General features: G+C 40.4%; 1 protein-coding gene across 2 annotated transcripts in view; it reads right to left on the bottom strand.

The window, feature by feature from the left end:
• Adamtsl1 (ADAMTS like 1) overlaps window positions 1-12,075 on the bottom strand; it is a 393,459-nt gene that overhangs the window by 120,884 nt on the left and 260,500 nt on the right. For both annotated transcript variants that reach the window (XM_070007848.1, XM_070007857.1), the window contains one exon: window positions 3,278-3,488. In XM_070007848.1, coding sequence (XP_069863949.1) covers window positions 3,278-3,488 — 211 coding nt within the window. The remainder of the gene's footprint in view (window positions 1-3,277; window positions 3,489-12,075) is intronic.

Here is a 12,075-nt window from a genome sequence, read left to right as displayed (position 1 = left end):
TCTCAGGACTGTAGTTCAAAGCTAGCCTGGGCAGGAAAGTCCTTGAGAATCTTATCTCCAACTAACCAGCAAAAAGCTGAAAGTAGAGCTGTGGCTTAAGTGATAGAGTGCTAGCTTTCAGCACAGAAGCTCAAGGACAGCCTTCAGGCCCTGAATTCAAGCCCCAGAACTGGCACGCATGCACGCACGCATGCACGCACGCACACCCACACCCCTCCCCACACCTACACCCTCCTCACACAATATTCATGACATCACCAGTAAGGTAGATGGAAAATGGAACCACTAGTGATTTATTGGGTAACTGCTGTTACAAAAGGGGTATTGGATGTGGGGCTGGTGACAGCTACAAGGCCATGTATGCGCTAGAAAGACTGGAAAAGCATCACACATCAAGAACTTAATTCGGCACCATATTAGGATATTGAGGGTCCTTGGATATCACCCATAACCAGAAACAAACCTGTCAATAAGCTACAAACCAGAATTTCAGAGCCTGGTGAGAGGTATTATTTGTCTTCTCATTAATTTTGTCATAGAATAAATGTCTACCCATAATGCACTCTGTATGAAATGACAATGAAAGTTCCCACTAATATAGGGATTTAACAATTCAGCAGGGCAGTATAGGTTGGGTGGAACTGATTTCTTACCCTTTTTTTTTTTGGTCGGTTGTGGGGCCTGAACTCTGGGCCTGGACGCTGTCCCTCAGCTCTTTAGCTCAAGGCTAGTGCTCTACCACTTCAGCCACAGCACCACTTCCGGCTTTTTCTGCTTATGTGTTGCTGAGGAATTGAACCCAGGGCCTCATGCATGCAAAGCAAGCACTCTACCTCTGAACCACCTTCCCAGCCCCTCCTCACCCTTTTTTAAGGTTGGCTTGGATCTGCAGCAGAGTTCAAGGTCAATGATTTATTCTAATTAGATGAGGTTTAGTATAAACACACTAGGAATCAGGAAACTTGGATTGGGGTCCAAGCTGCACAATTTTGTGCAAGACTATGTGTAGTCCTTAGTTATATAATCCATAGGACAATGGAACTCATAAGATGTTCATAGGAAAGCCTCTTTTAACAATACCACTTAGGGCTTGGTAAGGTTACATTAAAGTGGGTTGATACCACCCCTAAATTTGCTAGTTGTGTGAACCCTAGTTTCCTCTAAATGAGGATGACAAAGCCTATTTTTTCACTGAATTGGTATGAGAATTGACTTCAAGTAGGTTTGGAATACTATATATTTCTTAGTAAAATACTGGTGTACCTAGGTATTGAAAATATACTTCATTCTCTTGGCTTCTACAAATACAGAGTTGGATGTTATTGATGAATTTAGCTACAATACATTTAAGCTCTAAAAGAAAAATCTTCTCATCAATGTCTCTCTCTAGCTGCTTTATATATTCGCTCCCCAGTATCTGCAAGGGCATATTCTAGTACCCAAATCCATAGATGCTCAGGTCTGTATATGGAATGATGCATATAATCATTATATATTCTCCTGTATACTCTAAGTTATCTCTAGATTTGATGCTCTGGGTAAAACAGTATTTTAAGTTGCTTTTGGAGATTACTGGTGTGGAACAGTAGAAAGTGCATTGTATTTATATATAAATATATAATACCTAATAAAATGTAAATTCAATGTAAATATTTGTTATATGGTTTAGGGAATTAAGACAGAAAAGAAGTATATTCATGTTCAGTACAGATGGTAAGCACTGTAGACCTAAATAAGTAGCAGTCTGGGTTGATTGAGTATATGGATGTAGAAATTGTAGATACCATGTGCTGATCATAGTTCTATGTTTTGCTCTTTTTTCACTTTTGAGTCTTTACTAAACCACAGTCCCAAGATAGACAGGAAAAGGGAGAAAGAGTATGGAGGATTTTTTAGACTAGGCAATAAGGAAAGGATAAATTGCTAATCTCTCTCCTCAGTATAATTTGCCATCGAAACTAGGATACTTCTAGAGTTTAGAACAATCTCACACAGGGATGTATGTCCTTTCTATCTGCTTACTTTTTATAACCTTTGTCATTTTAAAGCTCCATCTGATGTCCTAATGAGGAACAAAATAAGATTTCTATCCAATCATTTTAAAATCCTCCTGTTCACACACCCCATTTTTTTTTTTTTGGTTGTGAGGCTTGAACTCAGGGCCTGGGTGCTGACCCTGAGCTCTTTGGCTCAAGGCTAGTGCTCTACCACTTTGGAGCTACAGCATCACTTCTGGTTTTCTGGTGGTTAATTGGATATAAGAGTCTCATGGACTTCTCTGCCCAGGCTGGCTTCAAACTTCAATCCTCAGATCTCAGCTTCCTGAGTAGCTAAGATTACAGGGGTGAGCCACCAGCACCTGGCCTCCTGTGCTCTTTAAAGGCACACAAAAAGTTATTTTAAGTGGGAGTAATGCATATTAATTTTAATAGGCCTATAATATATATATATATATATATATAGATAGATAGATAGATAGATAGATAGATGATCACATATGTTTTGGTGTAGAATCAACTAATTGTTTTGTGAAAAAACAGTAATATTTTAGGTTTTGTGAGCCATTTAGTCTTAGTCACAGCTACAAAATTGCAAGTCTGCCTGTGTAATGTAAAAGCTTCTATAGACAGTATGTAAAATAATGGGCGTGTAAACTTTATTTACAAAAAGACTGTGGGCTGGATTTATGCATGGGCAACAGCAGTGTGCTAACTCCTGTTTTCAAACAACACTTAGACTTTTTGAAATCAGAAGACCAGAGAAACTGAAACTGACTCAGGATTTCTAGCCCACTTTACTAAGTAATGATGTAGTTTTAAAAAGCACTACCTCATATTCTAATTTCTTAGAATTTGAAATAATAAAAACATCCAAAGGCATAATTCAGAATCAATCTACCTTTATAGGAAAAAAAAACCCTCACCAATTGTCTATTTTAAAAAACTTTTTCCTTAACTTGGTGACAACTGTGTTGGGAATATGTTCAGGGTAACAGATGGGTATTTTGAGTTGCTTTTGTAGATGACTGGTGTGGTATAGTAAAAAGTGTATGATCTCTCTCTCTCTCTCTCTCTCTCTCTCTCTCTCTCTCTCTCTCTCTCTTTTTCTCTCTCTCTCTATCTGAAGAAGGTTGGGAGAGAACTAAGAAGGGAGGGATAGCAGATAGCAGAACCTGAACATTCCTTTAGCAGGACAAAATTCCTATGGGAAAGTGTCCTTTGTGTAAAAATTGCTATGTGAAACAAGAACTCCAATACTGAGTAACTTGAGGACTCACCGGCTGCCATTGTGCAGGATACCAGGCTGGGGGGCAATTGAAACGGTTGCAAGCTTGTACTGTGTTGGGCTTGGGGTGGTGACACAGCTCATCAGCCAGGATTACCAATTCATTCATTTCTTTGGAAAGTAAGTGGGAGCAGAAGACATCTCTGGTCTGAAGGCCAACCCCACAGGTAAGACTACATGGACTCCACTTGCCAATTTCCCACCTGAGAAGAAATCAGAGAGAGGAGAGAGAGAGAGACGAGAGAGAGAGACAGGGAGAGAGAGAGGGGAGAGAGAGAGACAGGGAGAGAGAGAGAGACAGGGAGATAGAGAGGAGGGGGAGAGAAAGAGAAGATTGTCTTAGTTCCTGTGCAGAGAATAATTTCCAGGAAATTGCTAATACCATAAAAACTCCTAATTGGGAATGTGAGAAATTCTAGTTCTAGACTGGCTAGGAATTTTCTCCTAAGACAAGAATCTATCTTCCCCCTTCATACTCTTAGAATTCATTTAAAATAAAGCAAATAAGGTGATAAAACAGGACAATTAATGTTTATCTACAGAATCACCAGTTCTTTTACAAGTACATTGATTTTGATGGAACATGTAAACTTCACTAGCACAAGGGTGGAATGCTCGCTAGATGAGACACAGATTGGGTATCATATACTGAATAGTGGCTAGAAGAAACTTTCTGCTAATTTTTCCAGTTTCCATTCTTAGCAAGACTGAAAAAATTGTGCTTGCTATTCACTGGCTTCAAAGTGAAAGGTCACTGGCTCCAACTTCCTTCAAAACTTCCATCATAGCACAGAAATGTCTCTGTCTTATGTAGAAATATCATTGCTGCCTGGGACTGGATAATGTAACCCGAGTGGAGGCTGCTAAATAGATCAGTCTTCTTGAAGGGAAATAAGTAGAGTGAGTAGCTCATTATCTGGACATGGACGTCAAATACACAGATGAGTTGACTGCATGAATTGGCCAGTTCTAAATGGCCACATCTTGAGAAGTATATTTATGGTGAGCCAAGGGCCTATAAAAAACAGCCCCACTACACTTCCCTGTTGATGCAGCCTTCAAAATGGGACTGATAAGGACAAAGCTCAGTTGCCTGGGCTCTGACTCAGACATGTTTTCAATGGTAGTTCTGTTTACAGTCTAAGACTCAAATGTTCTGCAAATAGGAATTAGCAAACAAACAAAAAAACAACTCCCCCCCCCAACCATGGCAATACATCCTTTGGTAGCTAGGCTTGTCTCTCTTGTAGCCAGCCCTCAAAATTTGTTAACTTTTTTCCCCCTAATGATTTTCATTACTGTAAAACTGAATGTACATTCTCATCTTTCCCCCCTACTATTTTAACATGTAACTCTTCCAGGCCCATCTCTCCAAATTCCTTTCATCTGTACTATGATTAGTCATATTTGTAGCAAACCATTTTATTCCATTTTCCCACTACCTATCCATCTACCTTTTCTTTACTAGGGCTTGAAATCCAGGATACAGCTTGCTTCTATGACTTGAGCCATGCCCATAGTCTGGCTTTTTGTTGGTTGGTTGGTGATGTGCCTCACTGACCTTTCTGTCCAGGCTTGCTTCTACCTGGGAACAGATCTCAGCTTGGTGAGTAGCTACGATTACAGAAGGGAGCCACTGGCTTCTGGGTTTCGTAGCTCCATCTCTATGTAAGATCTACTCCTAATTTGGAATACCTTTTGTCTTTTCCTTATGCCTCAAAATTTCTTTTATTTCTACATATACTAACTTGATCCATATTCAAAATATTACCTTCACATCTTCTTTAGACACCAATCATCACAACGGTGTTATAGTTCTACCTGTCAAGGACTCTGCTAGAGTATATAACTCTGAAAGTAGGCCTGTAATAGAATTAGTTTGTTTGACTCTAAATGTCTATCATAGAATTTCTAGGTAGTTAATGTAGACAATAAATGAGGTTATCATAAATGAGCAAATAGTTAAGACCTGCCATCATAAAGGCCGAATAAACATATGATCCCATTTAATTATCTCCAGAAAGAGAAAGACTCCATTGATTTCTCTCATTTCATGGTTGAGGGAATCTGAGTATTCAAGAACCAAATTGCCTAAGAATCCCAAATTAATAAGCAGTGAATCTCGAATTCAAACCTGGCTACATTTGACTTTGAAGCTTTTGTCTTTCCTATGGTAGAAGTTATCTCAAGGAAGTACTTTGAAAACTGTCCTATAATTATTCACAAAACTTTAAGTGCCTAGAAGTAGAAAGGACAGATTTAATATATTTCTTTGTGATCCTTATATGAATGTATATTAACTTTGCTTTTTGTGTCTTACATCTTTTGTTAGTAAAGAGAGCAAATCAGTTTTAAACCATATGCACATATTCTCAAAAATACAACAATATATATGTGAAAATGTAATCAAATGTGTATGATTTGCCACTCATAGACCAGGTAATAACGTGCTGTGTTGTTTAACTGAATCTAAAGACTACAGATAGATGGAGATCCTGACATAGCTTTCTAACATATTTAAGGCAATCATTCATAATATTTGCTTTGACTACTGTACAGAAAAAGTATCTATGATATTAGTCTTAATATTACACAGGTCACTAACATCTTATACATATAAAACTAGACACAGCACTATTAATTCTAAGCTTTAAAACAGTTTGAGGTTTAAGGCATGTTCATACCTTCTTTGGTAACCCCTCCTTTTATAGGAGGGGCTCTCAGTGTGGACTAGACTCTGCGGCTCGTTTCCAATGAGCAAGTGAAGTAGAAATGACATTACAGAACCTGCAAGGCCAGATCATATGGGATACAGTTTCTGTTTGATGTTTTTCTCTGACTGCTCCCTCAGGGCCATTGGGAGATGAGCCACTGGCATGAGAGCACTCCATTTTAGGGAAAATTCACCTGTAGAAAAACTTCAGCTTCTCTTCCCAGTGGATTCCCTTCTTATTAACTTTCTCCTCCTGTGAAGAAGCTGCTTTGAAAGCACATCCTCTACACCCAGGATAGCCTTCAGGAATGAGCTTGGGACAGAACTAGCCTACCCAAATGATGCCAAACTCTGTTCTCTTTTGTGCTGTAGCTAGGGCTTGAATTCAGGTCTTCAAGCTCTTACTTGGCCTTATGCTCAAGGGTGGTGGTGCTCTTCTATTTGAGCCACATCTCTACTTTCAGCATTTTTGTTGGTTAATTGGAGATAAGAGTCTCATGGCCTTTTCTGCTCAGATTGGCTTCAAATTGTGATCCTCAGATCTTAGCTTCTTGAATAGCTAGGATTATAAGTATGAGACACCAGTGACCAACTAATTCCAAATTCTTTACTCATCCAAATGCTGAGAGTGAACAAGTATTGATCTCTATATGTTATTAGGATCAAGGGAAATGTGTGTGTGTGTGTGTGCCCACGCACGCACGCACTCACACACATGCGTGAACTAATCCTGGGGCTTGAACTCAGGGTTTAGGCACTATTCCTGAGCTTCTTCTGCTCAAAGCTAATGCTTTACCACTTGAGCTAAAGCTCTACTCTGCTTTCCTTTGGTGGTTAACTGGAGATCAGAGTCTCATAACTTTCCTACCAGGATTGAACCACAATCCTCAGATCTCAGTTTCCTGAATAGCAAGGACTATAGGCATGAGCCACTAGTGCCCAGTAAAGGAAATTTTTTATTCTGCAATATACGATATAACTATCTTCCCCTCCCCATTATGCACATGTTCTTCCAGAGACATATTCAAAGCACTGTTTATGATAGCCCAGACAGGAAAGCCCCACATCAAGGATGAATAAAACACTGTGATATATTCATATAATACTATACTAAAGGATGAGAATGATACTAAACTATAACAATGACAAAAACTTGGATGAGTGTTGAAAGATGAAATTGAATGAAGTCACACCACCAAGATTCTTTTCATTTATGTAAGCCCAACAACCTAAAGCAACCTGTGCTGTTAGAAGTCAGGATGCTGCTGTTGGTGGGAGTATAAACTTGTTCAACCACTCTGGAAAGAAGCTTGGAGGTTCCTCAGAAGACTACACATAGAGATTTTCTATGACCCAGCAATCCTACTTCTGGGCACTTACCTCAATGATAACAAACAAGGCCATACTAAAGCTATCAGCACAACCATGTTTATTGCAGCATTATTTATCATAGCTAAGATATGGAACCAACCCAGATGCCCCTCATAGATGAATGGATCAAGACAATGTAGTATGTGTGTGTATTTGTGTGTGTATACATTAATATACAATTGAATTCTATGCCTCCATCAGAAAGAATGACACTGCCCCATTTCTTAGGAAATGGAAAGACTTGGAAAAAATCATATTAGGTGAAGTAAGCCAGGCCCAAAGAAACATAGGTGCCATGGTTTCCCTTATTTGCAATAATTAATATATGTCTAGGATAATCTTTTTTTTTTTTTTTTTTTTTTGGTCTGGTAGTGGGGCCTGAAGTCTGGGCCTGAGTGCTGTTCCTCAGCTCTTCAGCTCAAGGCTAACACTCTACCACTTGAGCCACAGCGCCACTTCTGGCTTTTTTCTTTTCGCTTATGTGGTGCTGAGGAATCAAACCCAGGGCCTCATGCATGCAAGGCAAGCACTCTACCACTGAGCCACCTTCCCAGCCCATGTCTAGGATAATCTTATTAGATGAGCAGAAAAGCTCAAAAGCTATGTACATATGACCATATAAGATGATGCTAAGTGAAATGAGCCCCAAGATATGGACACAAGCGGTTTGTCTTTGTTGTTGTTGTTTTTAATGTACTATATGATTTTTTTATTTGTTTCTTTTGCATGTTCTTCCTCCTATGGTATATCCCTGTATTTGATTTTGGTTCCTTGCATCTTGTATACATATTTATCTAATTTGGGGAGGGGAAGGGGAATAACAAAACACTGAAACAAAGACACAGGATGTCCCATTGCAACAATGCTACTCACAAGACACTATGTTGGAAATGAACCTTACAACTTTGGGGGGTGGGGTGGGGAAGACAGGGGAAGGAAGGGATAGTGGGAGAAAAACAAAGGAGAGGGCAACAATGCCCAACAAGAAATGTGCTCATTACCTTACTGATGTAACTGTAATCTCTCTGTATAGCATCTTTACAAGAAAATAAAATTAAAAAAACTATGTATCAACATGAAAAAAGAGGAGTCAGGATGCTGGTACCCACGACTCAGTAGGAACTAGAAGAGGAATGTAATAGGAGGGTTCTGAAATGTTAGATGGCTATTGGTGCTGGGTCTGGATCCATTTTGTAAAAAAAAAAAAACAGCAAAGTTGCAAAAGAAGAATTGGTGCCTCTGTTGGCTATATTGTTTTTAAAAATCCTCCCCCCCCCACTTATCTTTGAGATACTAAAATGTTGTGGGCATAAAACAGTCCAACAACCAACCCTATGCTGATGACTACTCTTGAGTCTCACAAGGAGCTGTGTGCACAGTTAATGCTGTCCCAAAGTTACAGCTTGTCAGATGATAAGTTTTACACCCTTCCTTTCTCTGGCTCTTGCCCCGCCTCCACCTTTGGCAGAAATTCAGCCACTGGGACCTTGAAGCAAAGGCATTTTGGCAGCTCTGAGGCTGCTTGAACACTGCTCAGAGAAACTCACACAACAGACCTATCTGCCTACCCTGATAAAAGTACATTATGCCTTCTCAAGGAAGGTCAGCAGAAGCTGTCTTGCATAGCTGATTCTGGGTCAAAAGTATTTTTATCAACTTAGGCAACAAAAGGGAAAACAGAGACTCCCCTGCTTCTCTCCTGCATACAGGCTACCATTGTAGGATATGAGCCTTGCTGGCAGCTGATATCCTTGTACCTTGTGTCTTTGGCTGTTTCTAGGAGAGAAGCTGCAGGCTGGTGGGAGCCAGCCAAGGGCAAGATTAGCTCTGGCTGGAAGCATGTGGGAACTGCCAGGGCTTCTCTGGGGCTCTGGGTCTGGCTTTGGCATGAATTCATTGCTGAGGCAGTTAGGAATTCTGGTCTGAGTATTAGAGAGTAAAGCCATTAGTATCTCTTCTCCCCCTTTGGTTGGGTAACTTTTGCTCATATTTTCATTTCCATTTCGATTGTTACTTCTTGAGGGGGAAATGCAGTAAAAATTCTGTCATATTGATTGTCTCATGAATACTTTCCTCTGGGAGTTCTTATAATCTGACTACCTCAACTCAACTGTTAGCTTGGTGAAGATATGCCTGTTGTAGTTTCTTAATCATTCTAAGAGATAAGATGTAACCTTAGTCCCCAAGAACCTAGAATGTGGCTTTCAATGACATTGGGTCATTGCAGATGACCATATTGGAATCTTCATGATAGACCCATTACTGACACTCATCTAGAACTCTTATTTAATGGAGGAGTTGGCTGGGTCCTTGATCCAACACGGGTGGTGTTTTTGCAAGAAGAGAGAAGAACACACAGGAGAATGCCAGTGATGATGGAGAACAACACAACTTTCAACTAGCAACGCCAAGGATTTTAGCCAACCCCAGAAGCTAGAAGATACAAGGACAGGTTTCTCCTTTCTGTTCTCAGAGGAAGGACGGCCCTCCTGACACCTTGACTTTGGACTTGATTTTCACATCCAGAACAGTGAGCCAACACATTGCAGTTGTTTTAAACTTCACATTGGTATTTCATTACTGCAGCCCTAGGAAAGGGAATCAATGGAACCTCAGCAGCTTGCATGGTGCTTCAAACAGAGCAGATGCTCAGTAAGTATGGGTGACTCAAGTGCAGTTGCATGTCCAATGAATTGTGTGTGCTCCTTTGGGCTAGTCACTTGACTGGTTAACATCTCAGCTGCGCCCTCTAAACAAATGCTCACTCCCAATGTCAACGTCTCAAAAGCTCTGAAAATCGTAATCTTTTCTTCAGCATGGTGTAAACTCTTGGTGACAAAACTACACCTATGTTGCCGTGCTTTTGATAGCCTGCATCCCACTTTATGTAAAGATTTATAAAGTATACTGCAGCATTTTAGCCTGCGGGAATATGGTCCTTTCCCCCAGAAACTGCTAGCATTGTTATATAATTTATGTCTTAGTCAACTAACATCTTTCTGAAGTGCAGAAAATTGTGAATTCATCTGTCCCCCACCCCCACAGGTTTGACTAGAAGATTGAGGCCTTGTATAAGGAGAGTGGCAAAACTGCTGGCTCTGGCTTCTTTCAGCGTCTAGGTGTTTAGCTTCATGTATGGGCCCTTGGCCAAGATGTTAGAGGACTCTGAGTACCATCATGTTCTTTTCCTATACTTCTTTCTTCTGAGCCTGTCTCCATACTTTTATCGCTTTGTCAAAACCTGCTTGCATGTAAGATTCTGTGAGCTCACAGGTCATAGCAGTTGCCTTAATACCTTTTGGCTTGACTCTGCCCAATTCCAGAGTAATTGACTGCTGACCAAGGACAGGTAGGCAATGGAATGTCAACTCCACCTTAGTGGCTGGAATTCATCTTCCAGCTCACTGCCAAGTATCCCTAGGTTGACCTGCCATTATAACTGGATTCAGTATGGTATCACTCTGAGTGACATTAGACTTGGCTTCCTAATTCCCATTTTGTTTCTATGACAGGGCTGGAGCTCTGCCCAAAGCCTAGTCTAATGGATGGATGCTGTTACTATATCTGGATTTGGGGCTGAGAAGAACATCTTTATACATATGCCATGAGTGCAGTCCTACTGGTACCACACCTATCACCAATAACAACAGTCACACATTTATACAGCATTTAGCCTGAGTTAGAGTTTGTGCTAGTTGTTTTTAGACATATTATCTTGTACGAGCCTCTTCAAAGCTCTCTGACATTTAGCACCTACATTTTAACACCAAGTAGCTTGGGCCTGGAAAAATCAGATCACAGCCCAGTATGCCTGTCCTCAACTTGAGGGTTTTATGCCTGAGTGTCTCTGAGATTCCAATGTCACCTTGACCGTGCCTAAGTTCACCATGATTTGGATCCATAAGTACTGAGGTTGGAGCTGTTCCCTCTTATGGGGGGCATCACAGTAGATTTGTCAGCTGTAGCCCTTCATTTTCCTACCTTCTTCATTGAAGTCCCATAATACTCAGAGGTAAGCTCATCTAAGATGTGAGGTATATGTGTTTACTAATGATACTAATTCTGAAAAAAATGCTGTCAGCATTGCCATTTAACAGGGTGAGCTAACAGAGTATTTGAAACATTAAGTAATCTGTCCAATGTTATATAGCTGGTGAAGAGGAGAGTCAGAATCTAAACTCAGGTAGCCTGGCTCCTGCATGCCTGATTATTATGTCATATATAATAACCAGCAATTATCAGGCTATAGTAATGAAACACAGCAGAAGAAAGAAGAGCCAAGTAGCTAGTGTGAGGCTCCCTAGTACTTAGAGACACAAATATCCTAGTACTACCCAAGGTCATGACCAGCGTTGCAACTGGATTTGAGTACAGTGGCTGGCAGTGGTCCTTCGTGGCTAAATGTTTGGCAAAGGCAGTGTGTGGTCTCCCCAAGAGACACTGTTTGTTTTCTTGTTCGAGTGACCTTCAGAGTTAATGTGAGCAATTAGAGGTATGGGGTGGCTGGCCCTTCTTAGCAGCCTGTGTTATCTATATGGAAGGAGGGATTTTGCATTTCTTTGGATAGGGTTCACTTGTGAGTTCTTCTATCTACTTTTTCAAGTGAAGGGAATGATCTTGGCCTTTCAGCATCTCATTATTGCTAGTGTAAAGGCATGTACTTTCTAATGGCATAATCTACCCACTCGAAACTATTATACTTGAAG

This window comes from Dipodomys merriami, unplaced genomic scaffold, assembly GCF_024711535.1.
Source record: "Dipodomys merriami isolate MVZ:Mamm:240054 unplaced genomic scaffold, mDipMer1.0.p SCAF_11, whole genome shotgun sequence".
NCBI classification, from domain to species: domain Eukaryota; kingdom Metazoa; phylum Chordata; class Mammalia; order Rodentia; family Heteromyidae; genus Dipodomys; species Dipodomys merriami.
This window is presented reverse-complemented; position numbering and strand designations above follow the sequence as displayed.